The sequence below is a fragment of the Scyliorhinus torazame genome, chromosome 21 (genome assembly GCF_047496885.1).
Source record: "Scyliorhinus torazame isolate Kashiwa2021f chromosome 21, sScyTor2.1, whole genome shotgun sequence".
NCBI classification, from domain to species: Eukaryota; Metazoa; Chordata; class Chondrichthyes; order Carcharhiniformes; family Scyliorhinidae; genus Scyliorhinus; species Scyliorhinus torazame.
In genome coordinates, this window is record NC_092727.1 from 60,026,085 (window position 1) to 60,048,228 (window position 22,144).

Genomic DNA, 22,144 nt, shown 5'->3' on the forward strand with positions numbered 1-22,144 from the left:
CATAAAATATACAGTGCAGGAGGCCATTCGGCCCATCGAGTCTGCATCAAGCAACTTCTAACGCAATAACTCCTCCTAACATTTTTTGGTCACTTAGGGTAATTTATCATGGCCAATCCACCTAACCTGCACTTCTTTGGACTGTGGGAGCAAACCGGAGGAAACCCACGCAGACACGGGGAGACTCCGCACAGACAGTGACCCAGCGGGCAATCGAACCTGGGACCCTGGCGCTGTGAAGACACAGTGCTAATCACTTGTGCTACCGTGCTGCCCAAACAGTCATTACCGAGGCCATTCTTAAGCACCTTTCCTTTTATGATCTTCCACAACAATTGTATTTCGCATAACCAAAAAGAAAATGTTGGAAAAGCTCAGCAGGACTGGCATCTGTAGGGAGAGAAAAGAGCTAACGTTTCGAGTCCAGTGAATCTTTGCCAAAGCTGACTTGATAGTCAGTGGTCTGGTCATGGTACAGGGGGAGGTAGGAGGAAGCATCTGCGAGTTGGCGCACGGTAGAGGTCAGTGCGCCAGACGACAACAGCACCCCCTTTGTCGGCAGGTTTGATGACAAAGTCGGGTCATACCTGACGGAGTGAAGAGCAGAAAGTTCGGAAGGAGAGAGGTTGGAATGGGTGAGGGGGGGCAGAAAAATTAAGATGGGCAATGTCCCTTCGTCAGTTCTCAATGAAAAGATCGAGGGCAGGTAAATGTCCCGGCCCGGGGGGGGGGGGTTCCACTTGAGGCAGAATGTTGGAGGGGAGGATTCTTGCCCAAAGAAGTGGGCACGGAGACGAAAGAAAAGTTCAACATTATGTCGAGCCTGGAATTCATTGAGGTGGGGACGTAAGGGTACAAAGCTGAGTCCTTTGCTGAGAACAGCACGCTCAGCCTCAGAGAGGGGAAGCTCGGAGGGTATGGTAAACACGTGGCAAGGGCTGGGGCTGGGAGAAATGGGGTACGAGGGATTGGGACTCGTGGAGGGCCTGGGATGGACAGTGGTGTTGATACTGGGAGAAATGGGGTACGAGGGATTGGGACTGGTGGAGGGCCTGGGATGGACAGTGGTGTTGATACTGGGAGAAATGGGGTACGAGGGATTGGGACTGGTGGATGGCCTGGGATGGACAGTGGTGTTGATACTGGGAGAAATGGGGTACGAGGGATTGGGACTGGTGGATGGCCTGGGATGGGCAGTGGTGTTGATACTGGGAGAAATGGGGTACGAGGGATTGGGACTGGTGGAGGGCCTGGGATGGACAGTGGTGTTCATACTGGGAGAAATGGGGTACGAGGGATTGGGACTGGTGGATGGCCTGGGATGGGCAGTGGTGTTGATACTGGGAGAAATGGGGTACGAGGGATTGGAACTGGTGGATGGACTGGGATGGACAGTGGTGTTGATACTGGGAGAAATGGGGTATGAGGGATTGGGACTGATGGGAGGGTCTAGGATGGGCAGTGGTGTTGATGAGTTGTTGAAGCTTGCATTCCTTAACATCTGCAAGAAACAGGAAAAGATTTTTGTTCAGGCGTCGAATGATGCGAAGGATGAAATGAAACTGGGGACAGGGACAGCTTTGAGAGAGAGTAAGACGGTGCTGCTGGAGAGAGATGTCGAGTGTCTTCATGTGGTGGTGCGTGGCACTGAGTGTGGCTTTCAGGATGCGGCGAGAGCAGCGAAGAATGTTGTATATCCTAGAGGTACCTGTAATCCTGGAGGTTACATGCAGCTTTGACAAAGAGTCATTGGACTCAAAATCTTAGCTCTTTTCTCTCCCTACAGATGCTGCCAGACCTGCTGAGATTGTCCAGCACTTTCTTTTTGGTTTCAGATTCCAGCATCCGCAGTAATTTGCTTTTATCCTGTATTTCACATAATGTCATTGGGGCAGACAGTTGGGATAGGATATTGGGTTTGGATATTGGCCTCAATTACGGTGAACAATATGTTTCATATTCTCGTAGCTCTGAAACATTTCTGACTTCATTCTTCTCGTGATAATCCTCTCTCTGTCCCCCTTCATTACTGATTTACGAGGCAGAAATATTTGAACCCTGTATTAGTTCCCCCAAGTTTTTCCTATTCCAATGAAAAATAAAGTTACAATTCCTGTCTTTTTCAAAACTAAAATCTTATTGTTGCTGTCTTTCTCGTGAATCTTTGCAACATTCTGCCATTAACTTGAATATCCTTCCTGCAACACTATGAACCACTGTTTTGGATAATTTCATCTACCTTCCTTGTCTTCATGCTCAATGCCCATGTATAAATCTGAGAATCCTGTTTGCTACCATGTCCTCTTGCATCCTGACCTTTATGTCTCCTGTCTGAAATTCAGAACATTCCACCCACCATAGCAACTCAAGGGTCAAAGAGCAATGCTCACATTTGTTACTAATCAGGCAAACACAAGTAATGAAACTTCACTTGTGGTGACAAATGGCAGATGGTGCGATGAAGTTAGATGTATTGCAGAGCTCCCTGCATCTATTGTTCATCCGTTCTGGGGCACATCAACAATCTTTGATGCAAGGATAGTACTTCAACGGTAATGTGGGTGTGAAATACCTTGAGAGATTTCTGTGAGACACAATGAGCTGCTATAAAGGAAAATGGGAAAAGGAGTAGCCATTCAGCTCCCTCATATAAGCGATAGCACACTTCCCCCAGATGGTAGTAGCCTATCCCTGACTCACCAATCCACTTCCACTGCTGGCCTCGCTCTGTGCAGTTTACATATGGTGCAAAGTTGGTGGGAAGCGCAGACATTCCACCTGTGTGAAATCAAGTTACATTATCAGGCATCACCACCAAAGCACTTCTGCAAGCAAAGGTCACACTCAACACGAGTGAGACTCCATGGATGAACATAGACATAATGGAACAACTGAGGGTTAGAAAATAAGCAAACACTAAGTACATAGACAGCAGAGGAGTAAATGATGCAAAGAGATTAGGAGCGATGTAAAAAAAGCAATTAAGAGAAATAAATCCCTGTCTTGACGGATAAAGGCAGGATAATACAGCAGGTAATATTAGAGAGATAACTGAAATAGTGAAGAATTATTTCACCTCAGTATTTAGCAGGGAGCTAGAACGGGTTGGCAGAACATCGAATGGCGAGATGAATAAGAGAAGAGCATTTAAAATTTTTTAAAAGATGCATTGAATAAATTAACATCACTCAAAGGGGCGGTCTGGATGGAACACATCAATTTTTTTTAAATCAGAGAATTTACAGTGCAGGAGGCCATTCGGCCCATCGAGTCTGCACCTGCCCTTGGAAAGAGCATCCTACCCAAGCCCACACCTCCACCCTATCCCGTAACCCAGTCTAACCTTTTTGAATACCAAGGGCAATTTAGCATGGCCAATCCACCTAACCTGCAAATCTTTGGACTGTGGGAGGAAACTGGAGCACCCGGAGGAAACCCACGCAGACACGGGGAGAAGTGGAGACTCCACACAGACAGTGACCCAAGCCGGGAATTGACCCTGGTACTGTGAAGCAACAGTGCTAACCACTGTGCTAACGTGCTGCTATCTAGGGAAGAGATAGCAGAGGCATCACTACTCTTATTTAATTTGTTAGAAATGAATGTAACCCCAGAGGACTGGACAAATTAATTCCTTCATTTAAGATCGGGAACAGAACACGTCCAGAGAATTACAGATCAATAAGCTTAACATCAGGGTAGGAAAAATACTGGATTCCTTAATAAGGGGAGAATGAAAGAAAGTCAAGAAATGAGAACGATAACAATGAATAGTCAATACGGATTTCAAAAGGGGAAATCTTGCTTGACCAACTTTTAAGCACCAATCAAACATCTACATTCTCTGCAGTTATGGTCACCATAATATATAAAGGATGTAGAGGTACTGCAGAGGGTACACGACTGATACCACAAATGTGTGTGTGTGTGTATATACATATATATATTATATATATATATGGAAAGGATTGACAACCTGAATCTCATTTTCTTGAAATAAGAAAGCTGAGGTGTGAACTAATCAAGGTTTTTAAAATTAAGAAAGGTTTTATCAAAGAATCCGTACAGTGTAGGAGGCCATTCAGCCCATCGAGTCTCCATCGACCCTCTGAAAGAGCACCCTACCTAGGCCCAAGGCTCCGTCCTATCCCGTAACCCCACCTAACCTTTTGGACACTAAGGTAATTTAGCATGGTCAATCAAATGCACTTTTTTTTGACTGTGGGAGGAAACCGGAGCACCCAGAGGAAATCCACGCAGACGGGGAGAAAGTGCAAACTCCCCACAGTCACCCGAAGCAGGAATTGAACCCAGGTCCCTGGAGCTGTGCGGCAGCAGTGCTAACCACTGTGCCACCATGCCTCCCCGATAGAGTGGAGAGAGAAGATTTCCTCTTGTGAGGCAGATCACGGTAGTGGTTAGCTTTGTTGCTTCACAACACCAGGGTCCCAGGTTCGATTCCCATCTTGGGTCACTGTCTGTGTGGAGTGCGCATGTTCTCCCTGTGGGTTTCCTCCCGGTGCTCCGGTTTCCTCCCACAAGTCCCGAAAGACGTGCTGTTAGATAATTTGGACATTCTGAATTCTCCCTCGAACAGGAGCCGGAATGTGGCAACTAAGGGCTCTTCATAGTAACTTCATTGCAGCGTTAATGCAAGCCTACTTGTGACAATAAAGATTATTATAATATAAAACTCACTAAGAAATCTAATAGGGAATTCAGAAGAAATGTCTTCACTCAGAGTGGTGAGATAGTAGAATACAAACATTGAGGAAGGTCAAAGGGAATGCTAATGTGTAAATTGAAGAAACAAAAGATATGTCCAGATGAGGTGTGAATGGCTGGATAGCAACCGTCAAATGCAAAGTGAAGAAACAAGAAGAAAACAGTAAATAAAAGAAACAAAATGGAGGCAGAGGGTGAATCTAAAATTGTGATTGAAACCTGTTGGTAAGTCAGCCAACCAGAAGGATCAACATGAGGAGTTTAGACGAGCAAGAGAAATCTTACCATACTCATTGGCGAAACAAAAGTGAGCAATTTCTATTGTGTTTTAAATATTATATAATGGTACTTAGAGAGTGACTGTAATTTATTAGAAATCAGACTTCCTCCCACCTTCACCAGAAAGGAAGCGGAGAGCAGAATGAACCAGTTCTGACCAGTTGGAGGCATCTGAGAACCAAGAGTTTAACGTACTGGGAGCAGAGATTTGCCACTCCAGCACCTTCTCCTCAATCTGTAAAACAGAAATCACACTGCATGTGAAGAATGAATGGAGACGGCCGCTGTGCCCTGTTCATGGAAATCTCATCTCGCACTATCACAACAAAATATCAGCAGTGGGTAAAGCTGAACTGAAACAAGATTAGATTAAAAGGCAATAGAGAGTGGAAGAGGAGAGGGGAGGAGCTGCGGAAAGAGAGGGAGAGGAGCAGAGGGTGTGGGTAAGACGGAGAGATGGGGAGGGGAGGAAGAAGAGGAGAGGGAAGTGATGAAAGTGGAAAAACAGGATAGGGTGGAGGGCAAACAGAGGACCAGGTTGGTGAGAGAAGAGCAGTGGGTTGGGGCTGTAAGATGGAAAGAATTGTGAGGTAAAGGACGAGGATGCAAAGAGGGCAGAGGACCCAGGGATGAGAAGTGAGAGATGGGGGGAAGGAGAGCGAGAGCAAGAGTGAGCGAAAGCGAGGGAGAGAGAGAGAGAAAGCGAGAGAGAGCCGGAGGAAAGAGCCAGAAAGAGAAAAAGCCAGAGAAAGAGAGAAAAGTCAAAGATGGAGAGAGAGAGAGAGAAAGCTACAGAGAAAGAAAGAGAGGGAGAGAGGGAAAGCCAGAGAGAGAGATCATAGTATCCCAGAAGGAGCCCATCGGTTCTGCAGCAACTATCCGAAGACTAATTTCGTTTTTTCAATAATCTTTATTCAAATTTTCACAAAATATCAACAACAAAATATAGAAACAAAAGAACCCCCCCTCCCATATACACAAATAGTAAATTAACAGCCTTCATCAACACAGAGGCAAATATACACGCCAACTCAAGAAAAACAAACCAACCCCCGCCCCCAACCCAGGGTTGCTGCTGCTGCTGACCATTGTCTACCGTTCTGCCAGGAAGTCCAGGAACGGTTGCCACCACCTGAAGAATCCTTGCACCGATCCCCTCAAGGGAAATTTCACCCTCTCCAATTTAATAAACCCCGCCATATTGTTGATCCAGGATTCCACGCTTGGGGGCCTCGCATCCTTCCACTGAAGAAGAATCCATCGCCGGGCTACCAGGGACGCAAAGGCCAGAATACCGGCCTCTTTCGCCTCCTGCACTCCTGGCTCCTCTGCCACCCCAAATATTGCGAGCCCTCAGCCCGGCTTGACCCTGGAACCTACCACCCTCGACGCCGTCCTCGCTACACCCTTCCAAAAGTCCTCCAGTGCTGGGGACGCCCAGAGATGTCTAGAGCACTGATTTCCCTGATCCTGAAGCGGGACAAGGATCCCCTACAGTGTGGGTCATATAGGCCGATCTCACTCCTAAATGTAGATGCAAAGTTGCTGGCAAAGATTTTGGCCATGAGGATAGAGGACTGTGCCGCAGGTCATACATGAGGATCAGACGGGGTTCGTGAAAGGGAGGCAGTTGAATACTAATGTACGGAGGCTCTTGAATGTTATAATGATGCCGGCGATGGAAGGGGAGGCGGAAATGGTGGCGGCGATGGATGCGGAGAAGGCCTTTGATAGGGCGGAATGGGGGTACATGTGGGAGGTGTTGAAAAGATTCGGGGAGGGGTTAGTCATGTGGGTGAGGCTGCTATATGAGGCCCTGGTGGTGAGTGTGTCCTCGAACAGAAGGAGGTCAGAGTATTTCCGGCTACACCAGGGGACGAGGCAGGGGTGTCGCCTGTCCCCCATGCTCTTTGCACTGGCGATTGAACCCCTGGCCATGGCGTTGAGGGAGTCGAGGAACTGGAGGGGGCTGTTACGGGGTGCTGAGGAGCATCGGGTGTCGCTCCATGCAGATGATTTGCTGCTATATGTGGCAGACCCGGTGGGGGGAATGCCGGAGGTGATGAGGATCCTTCGGGAGTTTGGAGATTTCTCCGGGTACAAGCTTAATATGGGGAAGAGCGAGTTGTTCGTGGTGCACCCAGGAGACCAGGAGAGGGGGATTGGTGAGCTCCCGCTAAAAAGAGCAGAGAGGAGTTTCACGTACCTGGGGGTCCAAGTGGCTAGGAGCTGGGGGCCCTACATAAGCTTAACTTCACGAGGCTGGTGGAGCAGATGGAAGAGGAGTTTAAGAGGTGGGATGTGCTGCCACTCTCCCTGGCGGGTAGGGTGCAGTCAGTTAAAATGACGGTGCTCCCGAGGCTTTTGATCCTGTTCCAATGCCTCCCCATCCTGATCCCTAAGGCTTTCTTCAGGCGGGTTAACAGGAGCGTGATGGGGTTTGTGTGGGCGCAGAAGGCCCCGAGGGTGAGAAGGGTGTTCCTGGAGCGGTGCAGGGATATGGGGGGGTTGGCGCTGCCTAACCTCTGTGGGTATTATTGGGCCGCCAACGTGGCGATGGTGCGCAAGTGGGTGATGGAGGGGGATGAGGTGGCATGGAAGAGGCTGGAGATGGCGTCCTGTGTGGGCACGAGCCTGGAGGCGCTGGTGACGGCACCGCTGCCGCTTCCTCCAATGAGGTATACTACGAGCCCGGTGGTGGCGGCTACCCTCAAAATCTGGGGGCAATGGAGACGTCAAGGGGGGAGGTGGGGGCCTCGGTGTGGGCCCTGATTCGGGGGAACCACCGGTTTGTCCCAGGGAGGATGGACGGAGGTTTCCTGAGCTGGCACAGGGCAGGCATTAGAAGGATGGGGGACCTGTTTGTGGACGGGAAGTTCGCGATCCTGGATGAGCTGGAGGAGAAGTTCGGGCTCCGCCCGGAGAACACCTTCAGATATATGCAGGTAAGGGCGTTTGTTCGGCGGCAGGTGGTGGAGTTCCCACTGTTGCCGCCACGCAAGGTCCAGGACCGGGTGCAGTCTGGGGTGTGGTTTGGAGAGGGGAGGATCTTGGCAACGTATCAGGTGATGCAGGAGGAGGAGGAGGCCTCGGTGGAGGAGCTAAAGGGTAAGTGGGAGGAGGAGTTGGATGAGGAGATTGACGAGGGGACGTGGGCGGATGCCCTGGGGGGGGAGTGAACACTTCCTCCTCTTGCGCGCGGCTCAGCCTCATACAATTTAAGGTTCTGCATCAGGCTCACACGACCGGGGCAAGGATAAGCCGGTTCTTTGGATGTGAGGACAGGTGTGTTAGGTGCTCAGGGAGCCCAGCAAACCACATCCACATGTTCTGGGCGTGCCCAGCACTGGAGGACTTTTGGAAGGGTGTAGCGAGGACGGCGTCGAGGGTGGTAGGTTCCAGGGTCAAGCCGGGCTGAGGGCTCGCAATATTTGGGGTGGCAGAGGAGCCAGGAGTGCAGGAGGCCCCCGACGATGTCTAGAGCACTGATTTCCCTGATCCTGAAGCGGGACAAGGATCCCTTACAGTGTGGGTCATATAGGCCGATCTCACTCCTAAATGTAGATGCAAAGTTGCTGGCAAAGATTTTGGCCATGAGGATAGAGGACTGTGCCGCAGGTCATACATGAGGATCAGACGGGGTTCGTGAAAGGGAGGCAGTTGAATACTAATGTACGGAGGCTCTTGAATGTTATAATGATGCCGGCGATGGAAGGGGAGGCGGAAATGGTGGCGGCGATGGATGCGGAGAAGGCCTTTGATAGGGTGGAATGGGGGTACATGTGGGAGGTGTTGAAAAGATTCGGGGAGGGGTTCGTCAGGTGGGTGAGGCTGCTATATGAGGCCCTGGTGGTGAGCGTGTCCTCGAATAGAAGGAGGTCAGAGTATTTCCGGCTACACCAGGGGACGAGGCAGGGGTGTCGCCTGTCCCCCCTGCTCTTTGCACTGGCGATTGAACCCCTGGCCATGGCGTTGAGGGAATCGATGAACTGGAGGGGGCTGGTGCGGGGTGCTGAGGAGCATCGGGTGTCGCTCCATGCGGATGATTTGCTGCTATATGTGGCAGACCCGGTGGGGGGAATGCCGGAGGTGATGAGGATCCTTCGGGAGTTTGGAGATTTCTCCGGGTACAAGCTTAATATGGGGAAGAGCGAGTTGTTCGTGGTGCACCCAGGAGACCAGGAGAGGGGGATTGGTGAGCTCCCGCTAAAAAGAGCGGAGAGGAGTTTCACGTACCTGGGGGTCCAAGTGGCTAGGAGCTGGGGGCCCTACATAAGCTTAACTTCACGAGGCTGGTGGAGCAGATGGAAGAGGAGTTTAAGAGGTGGGATATGCTGCCACTCTCCCTGGCGGGTAGGGTGCAGTCAGTTAAAATGACGGTGCTCCCGAGGCTTTTGTTCCTGTTCCAATGCCTCCCCATCCTGATCCCTAAGGCTTTCTTCAGGCGGGTTAACAGGATCAGGGAAATCAGTGCTCTAGACATCGTCGGGGGCCGAGCCCCCCCTTCCCTTGCCTCATTGAAGGTCCTTATCAACAGCGGGCCCAGCAGGTCCGAATACTTCTTGTACAATTCAACCGGGAACCCATCCGGCCCCGGTGCCTTCCCCGCTTGCATGTTCCCTATCCCTTTGACCAACTCCTCCAACCCAACCCCACCACCTGCCCCTCCTCCACCCTGGGAAACCTCAGCCGGTCCAGGAAGCGACCCATCCCTCACTCCTCCAGTGGGCGCTCAAACCGGTATAGTTCCTCGTAGAAGTCCATGAAGACCCCATTGATACCCACCGCACTTCGCACCGTGCTCCCTCCTCCATCCCTAACTCCCCCGATCTCCCTAGCTGTCTCTCGCTTACAAAGCTGGTGCGCCAGCATCCGGCTCGCCTTTTCTCCGTATTCATATACCGCCCCCTGCGCCTTCCTCCACTGCGCCTCCGCCTTCCTGGTGGTCAACAAATCAAACTCAGCCTGGAGGCTACGCCGCTCCCTAAGCAATCCCTCCTCCGGGGCCTCTGCGTACCCCCTGTCCACCCTCACCATCTCCCCCACCAACCTCTCCCTCTCTCGCCTCTCCCCCCTCTCCTTGTGTGCCCTAATGGAGATCAGCTTTCCTTTGACCACCGCCTTCAGCGCCTCCCAGACCACCCCTACTTGCACCTCCCCATTGTCATTAGCCTTCAGGTACCTCTCTATACATCCCCGGACCCGCCCGCTCACCTCCTCGTCCGCCAGAGACAGACTAATTTCAAAATACACTAAACCAGAAGCTTCTGTTACTCTGGATATGACTATTCTGCCACTTACCCCGGCCACACTTGCCTCTCCCTCTGCCAGTAAAATCTCCTGCAGCAAACTAAAGAAACTGGCTGTTATCCCAGGAACTGCCGTCGGCTTCGTTGCATCCAGAGTCCTGTACAACATACACAAATGATTAAGCCAGAAGGGCGATCAAGCAGACCAAAACAGAAGATTAACAGCAGACTAGGCTCCATCATACACAAAGTATTGATATTACCACATCTATTCACCGCTATGCAGCAAGTATATGGGTGAGCTGATCCACTTGGCGTGCCGTAATCAATGCAACACATCTTACATGCAAGGGGCAATCACTTTGTGAAGTGAATCATACGAGACTGAACCGCAAAACTGCAATGTTATGGAATTGTGCAGTTCCGTGATCCCTTTTCTCATCAACTTGGACAATGCTGTGATTATGCAACAAATGTTCAGTAACTATTACAAATCTATACTCAAAGTGATTTCAAGTGAGATTATTAAGTACTTCAAAGTACACTTAAGACAGCAAATGGGAGACTTCACATACTACATCTACTCAAGCATCATAACGTATCTCAATCTGACCTATTCACTGCATTTAACAGTTATACAAGACCCACTGCTGAATACATCATCCCGGTTTGGAATGCTGGGTTTACCAAAGAGCACGTCAACAAGCTCAAAAATGTTCAGGAACAAGCATTGAAATTGATCCCAAGTAAAGTCTAGCAAAGGTCCTATCGAAAAACTGAATGTATTGCCCTTGCTGAAAGGCAGAAGAGGCTGTGTCTGGACTTTGCTCAAAAACTCTTAAATCCCACCTCCCATTGCCTCAATCACACGTGAGTAAATGTGCAGTGTAATTATGGAGAACAAACACCATGCCGCAAATAAGACATAGGCCGAATAGACTATGAGACAGCCTAATATCCGACTTGATAAAACTCAGAAATAATCTCTTAATGATCAAGGATTTAATGAATCCAACCTGGCACCATGTGATCTATGGACTTTAATACAAAATGCAGAGAGCATTTTGGATGTTTCATTTTTATTCTGTAAATTGAGATCTGCATTTTGCATTATTTTAATTATTTGCACGGAGCATTTACAACAAGATAGATGAGTTGAAAGCACAGATTGCAACATAACAGTATGATTATTAGCTATTACAGATACATGGTTGCAGGGTGACCAAGACTGGGTGCTCAACATTCCTGGGGATACAATGTTCCAAAAGAACAGGCCGAAGGGGAACGGAGGTGGGGTAGCATTGTTAATCAAAAAATGTTTCAGAACAGTGATATAAAGGCAGTGGGTAGTGACGTAGAATCAGTTTGGGTTGAAATAATAAATAGCAGGGAAAGGAAGGTAAGGGTGGGAGTAGTCTATAGACCCCCAAAATGCAACCTCTCAACAGGTCAGAGTATAAGTGGGGAAATATCAAGAGCATGTTTTGAAGGGAACTGCAATTATCATGGGTGATTTTAATCTGCACATTGATTGGACAAATCAAATTAGCATAGGTAGCATAGAAGAATTTGTGAAGTGCATCAGGGATTGCTTTTTAAAGCAGTACATTATGGAACCTACCCGGGAACGGGCTATTTTTACATTTGGTTTTGTATCATGAAGAAGGATTAACAAGGGACCTTGTGGTTAAGGATTCCCTCAGGAGTAGTGACCACAATATGATAGAATTCCAGATACAGTTTGAGGGTGAACGCAATAGGTCCATAACCAGTGTCTTTAACTTAAAAAAGGGCAATGAAAGTGGTCTGAGAGAGGAGCTGTTGAAGGTGAACTGGTTAAACACGCTAAAGGGACAGGTCAGTTGATGAGCAATATTCAAACATCTGGTCCATAATGATCTAGGGGCTGGTTTAGCACAGTGGGCTAAACAGCTGGCTTGTAATGCAGAACAAGACCAGCGTGTGTTCAATTCCCATATCGGCCTCCCCGTACAGGCGGCGGAATATAATAATCGCTTATTGTCACAAGTAGGCTTCAGTGAAGTTACTGTGAAAAGCCCCCAGTTACCACATTCCGGCGCCTGTTCGGGGAGGCCGGTACAGGAATATGGTGACTAACGGCTTTTCACAGTAACTTCATTGAAACCTACTTGCGACAATAAACGATTATTATTAATAATAGGGCAGCACGTTTGCATAGTGGTTAGCACTATGGCTTCACAGAGCCAGGGTCCCAGGTTTGATTCCCGACTTGGGTCACTTTCTGTGCGGAGTCTGCACGTTCTGCTAAATTGCCCTTAGTGCCCAAAAAGGTTAGGTGGGATTACTGGAGTAGGGGATAGATTGGAAGTGTGGGTTTAAATGGGGTGCTCTTTCGAAGGGCCGGTGCACTCGATGAGCTGAATGGCCTCATTCTGCACTGTAAATTCTATGATTTTGATGATTAATGCTCAGCAGGAGTTTATCACAATCCAAACGAGGGAGAAAGAGGCAAAATCTATGGTTAACAAAGGAGGTCAAGGATAATGTTAAATTGAAAAGAGGATATATGAAGGGGCAAGGGATGGTGGTAGACCAGAGGACTGGGAGGTTTTTAGGATCCAGTAGCAAAAGACTAAAAAACTCATAAGAAAGGAGAAAATGAATTTAGGGAGAAAATGTGCATGCAGTATAAAAACAAACAGTAAGAATTTCTATGGATATATAAATAGGCGGCTCAGGTAACTGTGGGACCTCTATTGAGCGAGGCTGGTGAATTAATAACAGCAAATAAAGAAATGGTGGATATACTAAATAAACTTTTTGCATCAATCTTCACCATGGAAGACACTGCAAATATTCCGAAGATATCAGAAGGGCTGATTTCAAATAACATGGTACAACTTACAAAACTCCTAATCACAAGGGATATAGTATTAGAGAAACTCAAAAAGCGAAAGACAGATAAGTCACCAGGACCTGATGAACTGCATGCTAGGGTTTTAATGGAAGTGGCAGCAGAGATAGTGGACCCATAGGTTGACATTTTTCATAATTCGTTAAATTCCTGGAGGGTACCAGAAGATTAGAAAAAGCCAATGTGACTCAATTGTTCAAAAAGGAAAAAAGGCAGAAGTCAGGGAACTACAGGCCAGTTAGTTTAACATCTATTATTGGCAAGTCAATAATCAAAAGGAAATAAGCAAATCATTTAAGAAAGCCAAATATAATCAAACCTAGTCAACATGGTTTTATGAAAGGCAAATCAGGTTTGGCAACATTTGCTCGAATTCTGTGAGGGTGTAACAGGGAGAGTAGATAGGGGGAACATGTAGATATAGTGTATTTATATTTCAAAAATGCATTTGACAAAGTGCTACATAAGAGGCTGATGCATAAAGTAAGCTCATGGAATTGGAGGTGGTGTGTTAGCACGGATTGAAAACTGGCTGTCACACAGAAAATAGAGAGTTGGAATAAATGAGTCCTTTTCAGAGTGGAAAGATGTAACTAGTGGAGCACCACATGGATCAGTTCTTAGTCCAGAATTGTTCACTATTTACATTAATGACATCAAAACATACATTGAAAGCAAGAGGCTATTTGGCCCTTCGTGCTTGTTCTGCCATTCATTATCATGGCTGATCATCAAGTTCAATACCCTGATCCCACCTCCCCCCCCCCCCCCCCCCCCCAATTCCTTGATATTCTTTGGCCCCAAGAACTGTATCTAATTCCTTCTTGAAACTACACAACATTTTGGCCTCAACAGATTCCACAGAAAAACCTGAAGGAAGGAACAGAATGTAAGGTTTTCTAATTTGCCGATGACATGAAAATAGGTGGAAGGGCAGATTGTGATTCTGCAATGGGACATAGATAGATTAGGTGACTGGGCGAAACCTGGCAAATGAAGTTTAATGTGGGGAAATGTGAGGTCATGCACTTAGGTAGGAAGAATCAAAAGGCAGATTATTATGAACTAAATGGAGAGAGACAGATGAATGATGTACAGAGGGATCTCGGTTTCTAGTGCATGAATCACAAAAAGCTAGCAGTCAGGTCCAACAAGTAGTGAAGAAGGCAAATGACATTTTGGCCTTTAATGAAATGAAAATGAAAATCGCTTATTGTCACGAGTAGGCTTCAATTAAGTTACTGTGAAAAGCCCCTAGTCGCCACATTCCGGCGCCTGTTCGGGGAGGCTGGTACTGGAATTGAACCGTGCTGCTGGCCTGCATTGGTCTGCTTTTAAAAGCCAGCGATTTAGCCCAGTGTGCTAAACCAGCCCCATTTATTGCAAAGGGGTTGGAGTTTAAAAATAGGGAGGTTTGTTGCAATTGTACAAGGTATTGGTGAGGCCTCACCTGGAATACTGCATATAGTTTTGGCCCCCTTACCTAAAAAAAAGGACATAATAAGAAGGCAGTCCAAAGGAGATTCACCAGGCTAGTTCCTGGGATGAGAGGGTTGCCCTGTCCAGATAGACTAAATAGTCTGGGTCTGTATTTCGTGAAGTTAGAAGAGTGAGGGGTGACCTTAATCAAACATATAGGAGGGGGCTTTACAGGGTAGATGGTGAGATGTTTTGACTAGTGTGAGAGTCTCGAACAAGGTGTCATAGTTACAAGATAAAGGCCGGTCATTTAAAACTGAGGTGTGAAGAAATTTCTTCTCGTCGAGGGTGGTGAATTTCAGGAATTGTCTGTCCCGGAGGGTGGTGGAGGCTGGATCATTGGAAGTATTAAAAGTGGAGGTGGATATATATTTGATAGATCGAGGAATAGAGGACCATGGGAACTGGCATAGAAAAGGAGCTGAGGCCGGCATAGATCAGCAATGATCATATTGAATGGCGGGGCAGGCTTGAGGGGCCTGGTGGCCTACTCCTGCTTCTGTGTCTAATAAATAATAATTTTTATTAGTGTCACAAGTAGACTTACATTAACACTGCAATGAAGTTACCGTGAAAACATCCTAGTCATCCCACTACATTGAGGGAGAATTCCAATTCACCAAACAAGCATGTCTTTCGGGACTTGTAGGAGGAAACTGGAGCACCCGGAGGAAACCCACGCAGACACAGGGAGAACATGCAGAGTCCGCACAGACAGTGACTCAAGATGGGAATCGAACCAGGGACCCTGGAGCTGTGAAGCAACAGTGCTACCCACTGTGCTACCATGCCGCTCCTTATGTTCTTGCATAATTAACTGTTCAGAATTGTGCAATTCTTTTATTATTTTATTCTTTATTTTGATTTCAATGTTGGTAATGAATTATGTTTACTTGTTTTATTTGTATCACCCTGACAACTCGCCATTGCTGCCATGTTGATTTTTCAATAAAATAATTAGCCGTCGATCTGCAGGAGCTCCATTCAAAATGCTGGCTTCATCTACTCATCACCACCTAGTCTGCCTTGCTTCAACACAGTATGGAATCTGCATGCTATTAACGGCATTCAGGTCCTCAATCACAAGCCTTCTCTTGTTAATGAGCTGTACTCCAGAGCCTCTGCTCCATTCTCCAGATGTCCTGACATAGTTTCATTCTCAGGACTGCATTGGCTCTTCTTCTCTCTACTCCCTCCTGACTCACTCAAAGAATTATTACCCCCTTGCTCATCAGCCCAGTCTTTGCTCAGCTGCATTGGTGCCACGTCCCCAAATAAACCAAATTAAGAATTTCCATTCTAGTCTTTAAAAAAACCCTCGTAGCCTCATGTCAATCTCTGTAAATTCCTGCTGCTTTATAATGCTTCCAAGAACACACTGTTCTACTGGTTTTTACTCATGGAAACACTTTACAAGACTGTCCCCCTTTAAAGGTGTGTTATATGAACGCAAGAATCTTTGATCTGTGCCGCATTTCTTTGGTTACCACATACACATCTTATTCAGGAAGTCTACAAACTTTTAAAAAATTAATTCTTGGGATAAAGTCACCATAGTCCCATAGGCTGCTTTTCCCCTTGAGGGCGATTTAACCTGAGAATCACAACACCTCAGACAAGGGGCAGGGTTGAGAAGGTATGAATAACCTCAGCCGGTATGGGGGTTGAACCCACCCTGTTGCATCACAAACCAGCTGTCCAGCTAACGGAGGTGAACTGGCCACCCTGTGGGTATTGCCTTTTGTTGTGAAGGTGGTGGTGAGCCACTTCCCTGAACTGCTGCAGTCTGTGTTCTTAAAAGTGCTTTCACAATGCTCTCAGCTCGGAAGTTCCAGGTTTTAACCAAGTGAAGATGAAGGAACACTGACATATGTTCAAGTCAGGATGGTGCGCGATTCAAAGGAGACCTTGGAGGTGGTGGTGTTTCAATGTGTCTGCTACCCTTATCCTTCTGACTGAGGCCACAGATACTGCTGAGGAAGGCCGTTATCTGCCATAGAACATAGAACATTACAGCGCAGTACAGGCCCTTCGGCCCTCGATGTTGCACCGACCTGTGAAACCAATCTAAAGCCCATCTACACTATTCCCTTATCATCCGTATGTTTATCCAATGACCATTTGAATGCCCTTCGTGTTGGCGAATCCACTACTGTTGCAGGCAGGGCATTCCACGTCCTTACTACTCTCTCTGAGTAAAGAACCTACCTCTGACATCTGTCCTATATTAATCTCCCCTCAATTTAAAGCTATGTCCCCTCATGCTAGCCATCACCATCCGAGGAAAAAGGCTCTCACTGTCCACCCTATCTAATCCTCTGATTATCTTGTATGCCTCAATTAAGTCACCTCTTAACCTTCTTCTCTCTAATGAAAACAGCCTCAAGTCCCTCAGCCTTTCCTCATAAGGTCTTCCCTCCATACCAAGCAACATCCTGGTAAATCTCCTCTGCACCCTTTCCAATGCTTCCACATCCTTCCTATAATGCGACGACCAGAACTGCACGCAATACTCCAAATGCGGCCGCACCAGTTTTGTACAGCTGCAACATGACCTCATGGCTCTGAAACCCAATCCCTCTACCAATAAAAGCTAACTCACTGTACGCCTTCTTAACCCTCTCAACCTGGGTGGCAACTTTCAGGAATCTATGTACATGGACACCGAGATCTCTCTGCTCATCCACACTACCAAGAATCTTACCATTAGCCCAGTACTCTGTATTCCTGTTGCTCCTTCCAAAATGAATCACCTCACCCTTTTCTGCATTAAACTCCATTTGCCACTTCTCAGCCCAGCTCTGCAGCTTATCTATGTCCCTCTGTAACCTGCAACATCCTTCTGCACTGTCCACAACTTCACTGACTTTAGTGTCATCTGCAAATTTACTCACCCATCCTTCTACGCCCTCCTCCAGGTCATTTATAAAAATGACACACAGCAGTGGCCCCAAAACAGATCCTTGTGGTACACCACTAGTAACTGAACTCCAGGCTGAACATTTCCCATCAACCACCACCCTCTGTCTTCTGACAGCTAGCCAATTTCTGATCCAAACTGCTAAATCACCCTGAATCCCATGCCTCCGTATTTTCTGCAATAGCCTATCGTGGGGAACCTTATCAAATGCTTTACTGAAATCCATATACAGCACATCAACTGCTTTACCCTCGTCCACCTGTTTGGTCACCTTCTCAAAGAACTCAATAAGGTTTGTGAGGCACGACCTACCCTTCACAAAACCGTGTTGAGTATCTCTAATCAAATTATTCCTTTCTGTATGATTATACATCCTATCTCTTATAAACCTTTCCAAGACTTTGTCCACAACAGAAGTAAGGCTCACTGGTCTATAGTTACCGGGGCTGTCTCTACTCCCTTTCTTGAACAAGGGGACAACATTTTCTATCCTCCAGTCTTCTGGCACTATTCCTCTAGACAATGACGACATGTCTTTTACTGTTCCTGCATGCATTGTCTGGTGACGCGGGAAGAGCGAAAGAGCATTTTAAATACCAGGGTACAGTCAGAGTCTCTCCTTCAAACCAAATGCTGACACACAATTCACCCTACACTATCTCCAATAGCCAGTGCTCCAGCCAGAAGCCACACTGGCTGTGTGCCTTTCATTTGAGGAACAGAGTAGCTGGAACACTTGATGAGATTGGGCCTATGCTCACTATAACAGGAATCCAGGCATCTCAACCAATCCACTCATACTGGTCAGATTCAGAACTCCACCAATCTCACATAGCAGAGGTTTAGATATCCAATAAATCGCAAGTTACTTACTGTTCAGGAGCACTGACCGGCCTGGTTATGACCACCTGCTCAGGAGGTGCTGCAGTAGATCCCTCACCTCCTGATGATTCTGCCAAATCCTCTGGCTCTGTTTTTATCACTTTGAGTTTCTTTTTCTTCCTCTCCTCTTTATCTTTCACTCGTTTCTTTGGGAATGAAAGGTCTAATAAAGCTTTGTGGGGTAGAAAGCAAAACATTAATTCCACATTTTCTCACGTCCTTGCTGAGTTCAGGGCCTGCTCCTGCAGTAAGAGCAGTTGGACACTCCATGTGACCATTGCTATCAATCAGTACTACAGCCAGAAGCAGAGCTCACCATCTCTTTTTAAACTTGCCACCATGCCATTTGACAGCATTCTCTGAAGACATTTATTGGCCTGCCCTCCTAGCCTCTCCATTTCTACTCCAGACTCTCTTTCTGAAGCCAATTTGTGAAGTTACTCTGGGTGTTTTTGACGTTAAATGCGTGTTGTATGAATGCACCGTGTTCTGAGCAGCATTTCTTCAGCTGCACTAACTGCTAAAACCATTATTGATGTCTCAAATTCACAGTTCCAATATCTCATCCTCATTCCCGAAATCTAAAATCATTTTTATTAATTCTTGGGAGATAGCATTTCTGGCATTTCAATTTTTTGTTGTCCGACACTAACACATGCTAACCTCAAGAATTGGTTCTTCCTCCCTCTCGTTTGTACATGCTGCTCCTTTGCAACACCACACATTCACTTTCATATGTACACCGCTGACACATAGCGCCCATTCTTTGAAGCTTCTTTCGTCAATCCCACTCATCGGAAGATGATATCAAACATCCAGTCTCCATAACCTATAGATCCCTCCAGCTGAACACTCAGAAAATGTTTTCATTATCTTTACTCCATAACCCAAAATCTGCTCTCTCATCAATGAAGACGTCCTCGGATATTATTGCACTAGATTGGGCTATTCGCAAATTCAGGTTCCTGTCAATCCCAGAGCTGTCTACTCCACCACACTTCCATCCCTGTTAAAACACTTGTCCTCACCCGACCCGAGTTCACTAATTAGTCATTGATGTTTACAGCATGGAAATAGACCCTTTGGCCCAGCTTGTCCATGCCGCCCAGTTTCTATCAGTAAACTAATCCCACTTGCCCGCATTTGGCCCATATCCGTCTCTACCCATCTTGCCCATGTAACTGTCTAACTGTCTTTAAAAGGAAAAATTTGTACCCGCCTCCACAATTGCCTCGAGCAGCTCGTTCCAGATGCTCATCACCCTCTGTGTGAAAGATTTCCCCTCTGGTCTCTTTTGTATCTCTCCCCTCTCATCATAAACCTATGCCCTCTAGGTCTAGACTGTTCTACCTTTGGGAAAAGCTGTCGTCTATCTACCTTATCTATGCACCTCGTCATTTTTATAGACCTCTATAAGATCATCCCTGAGCCTCCTACGCTCCAGGGAAAAAAGGCCAGCCTATCCAGCCCCTCCTTATAACTCAGACCATCAAGTCCGGGTAGCATCCTTGTCAATCTCTTCTGCACTCTTTCTAGTTTAACAATATCCTTCCTATAATCGGGTGACCAGAACTGAACACAATATTCCATGTGTGGTCTTACTAATGTCTTGTACAACTTCAACAAGACGTCCCAACTCCTGTATTCAATATTCTGACCAATAAAACCTAGCATGCTGAATACCTTCTTCACCACCCTGTCCACCTCCGGCTCCACCTTCAAGGAGCTATGAACCTGTACCCCTAGATCTCTTTGTTCTGTAACTCTCCCCAACTCCTACCATTAACTGAGTAGGTCCTGCCCTGATTTGATCTACCAAGACACATCACTTCACATTTATCCAAATTAAACTCCATCTGCCTTTCATTGGCCAACTGGCCCAATTGTTCCAAGATCCTGTTGCAATCTTATATAACCTTGTTCACTATCCACTATGCCACCGATCTTGGTGTCATCTTCAAACTTACTAACCATACCTCCTACATTCTCATCCAAATCATTAACATATATAACAAATAACAGTAGACCCAGCACCGATCCCTGAGACACATCGCTGGTAACAGGCCTCCAGTTTGAAAAACAACCCTCTTGGCTTCGGTCGCCAAGCCAATTTTGTATCCAATTGGCTACCTCATCCTGGATTCTGAGAGATTTAATCTTTCGCAACAACCTTCCATGCGGCTCCTTGTCAAAGGTCTTGCTAAAGTCCATGTAGACAACGTCGACTGCACTGCCCTCATCTACCTTCTTGGTTACCCTTTCAAAAAACGCAATCAAATTCGTGAGACATGACTTTCCCCTCACAAAGCCATACTGACTTTCCCTAATTAGCCCTTGCCTGTCCAAATGCCGGTAGATCCTGTCCCTCAGGATACCTTCTGACAAGTTACCCATTACAGAAGTAAGGCTAACCGGTCTGTAGTTCCCAGGCTTATCCCTACAGCCCTACTTAAACAAGGGCACAACATTTGCTACCCCCCAATCTTCAGGCACCTCTCCTGTGGCTGTCGATGATTCAAATATCTCAGCTAGGGGGCCGGCAATTTCCTCCCGAGCCTCCCACGTGATCCTGGGATACATTTCATCATGTCCCGGGGATTTATCTATCTTGATGTGCTTTAATACCTCCAGCACCTCCTTCTCTGTAATATGTACACTCCTCAAGACATCACTTTTTATTTCCCCAATTTCCCTAACATTTGTGCCTTTCTCAACAGTAAATACTGATGAGAAATATTCATTTCGGACCTCTCCCATCCCTCGTGGATCTGCACATAGATGACCTTGTTTATCCTTAAGAGGCCCTACCCTCTCCCTATTCACCCTTTTACCCTTTATGTATCTGTAATAACTCTTTGGATTTTCCTTTGCCTTATCTGCCAAGACAATCACCTAGTTAACACCTTTTTGAAAGACTCCCACATACCAGCTGTCCCCATGCCTGCAAATAGGCACCCCCAATCAACTTTTGAAAGTTCCCGCCTAATACCCTCGAAATTGCTAAAACCATGATTCATGCCAGTGATTCACAATTCCAATATTCTCCTGCTTGACCTCCTACCCTTCACTCGCAACAAACTTGAACTCACTCACTCCCACTTACCTACAGCCTTTGTCCTTGCTCACCAGCTCAGTTCTCTTAATTTTCCAATGCCTCCAATTAAAATCATTGCATTTACCCCCTTTACATCCTGCCCTTCTCTCCGTAATCTCCTAAATCCTCAGAATCTCTCTTCCCCTGTCTCCACACTCTCCCTCCATCCTTTGCCCAGTGGAGGCAGTAGTTCAGTGGCTCGGGTAAGGGTCCTTCCTGTTTATTCCCTTATTTCCCCTTTCTTTTATTTTGCTGTTATATTTTTGATCCATGAATGATTATTGGACATGTCATTTCAAGGCAAGAAGCCTGTATCTTTAATTCAAACAGAATAATCCATCAGGCTGTGGTTTAAACAGAAGCTACCAAAGAGAGAGATGGGTTGGGACTCAGTTTGGCTGGTGGCCAATGAATTGACCTAAAAAATGTGCTAAAACCATCATTTGAAACAAAGGTTCTTTCTTCCTTTCACTTATGATTTTTACCCCTTTGTGTTTGTCTGTCTTGTGTGTGTGTACATAGAGGGTGGGGGCAAGTTAAAGTGGGATTAAGTATTAGCTAACAGTTAACTGGTTGTGTCTGCTGTATATTACATTCAGGTTCTTGTTAGAAATAAACAG

The 22,144-nt window shown here is 46.7% G+C and overlaps 1 protein-coding gene across 3 annotated transcripts in view; it reads right to left on the reverse strand.

The window, feature by feature from the left end:
- The window catches only part of nfrkb (nuclear factor related to kappaB binding protein), a 166,239-nt gene that overhangs the window by 104,637 nt on the left and 39,458 nt on the right, over positions 1-22,144 (reverse strand). For all 3 annotated transcript variants that reach the window (XM_072486848.1, XM_072486850.1, XM_072486847.1), the window contains exons 9-12: positions 18,422-18,602; positions 10,306-10,411; positions 5,119-5,239; positions 2,701-2,778 (exon numbers count right to left, since the gene is read on the reverse strand). In XM_072486848.1, coding sequence (XP_072342949.1) covers positions 2,701-2,778; positions 5,119-5,239; positions 10,306-10,411; positions 18,422-18,602 — 486 coding nt within the window. The remainder of the gene's footprint in view (positions 1-2,700; positions 2,779-5,118; positions 5,240-10,305; positions 10,412-18,421; positions 18,603-22,144) is intronic.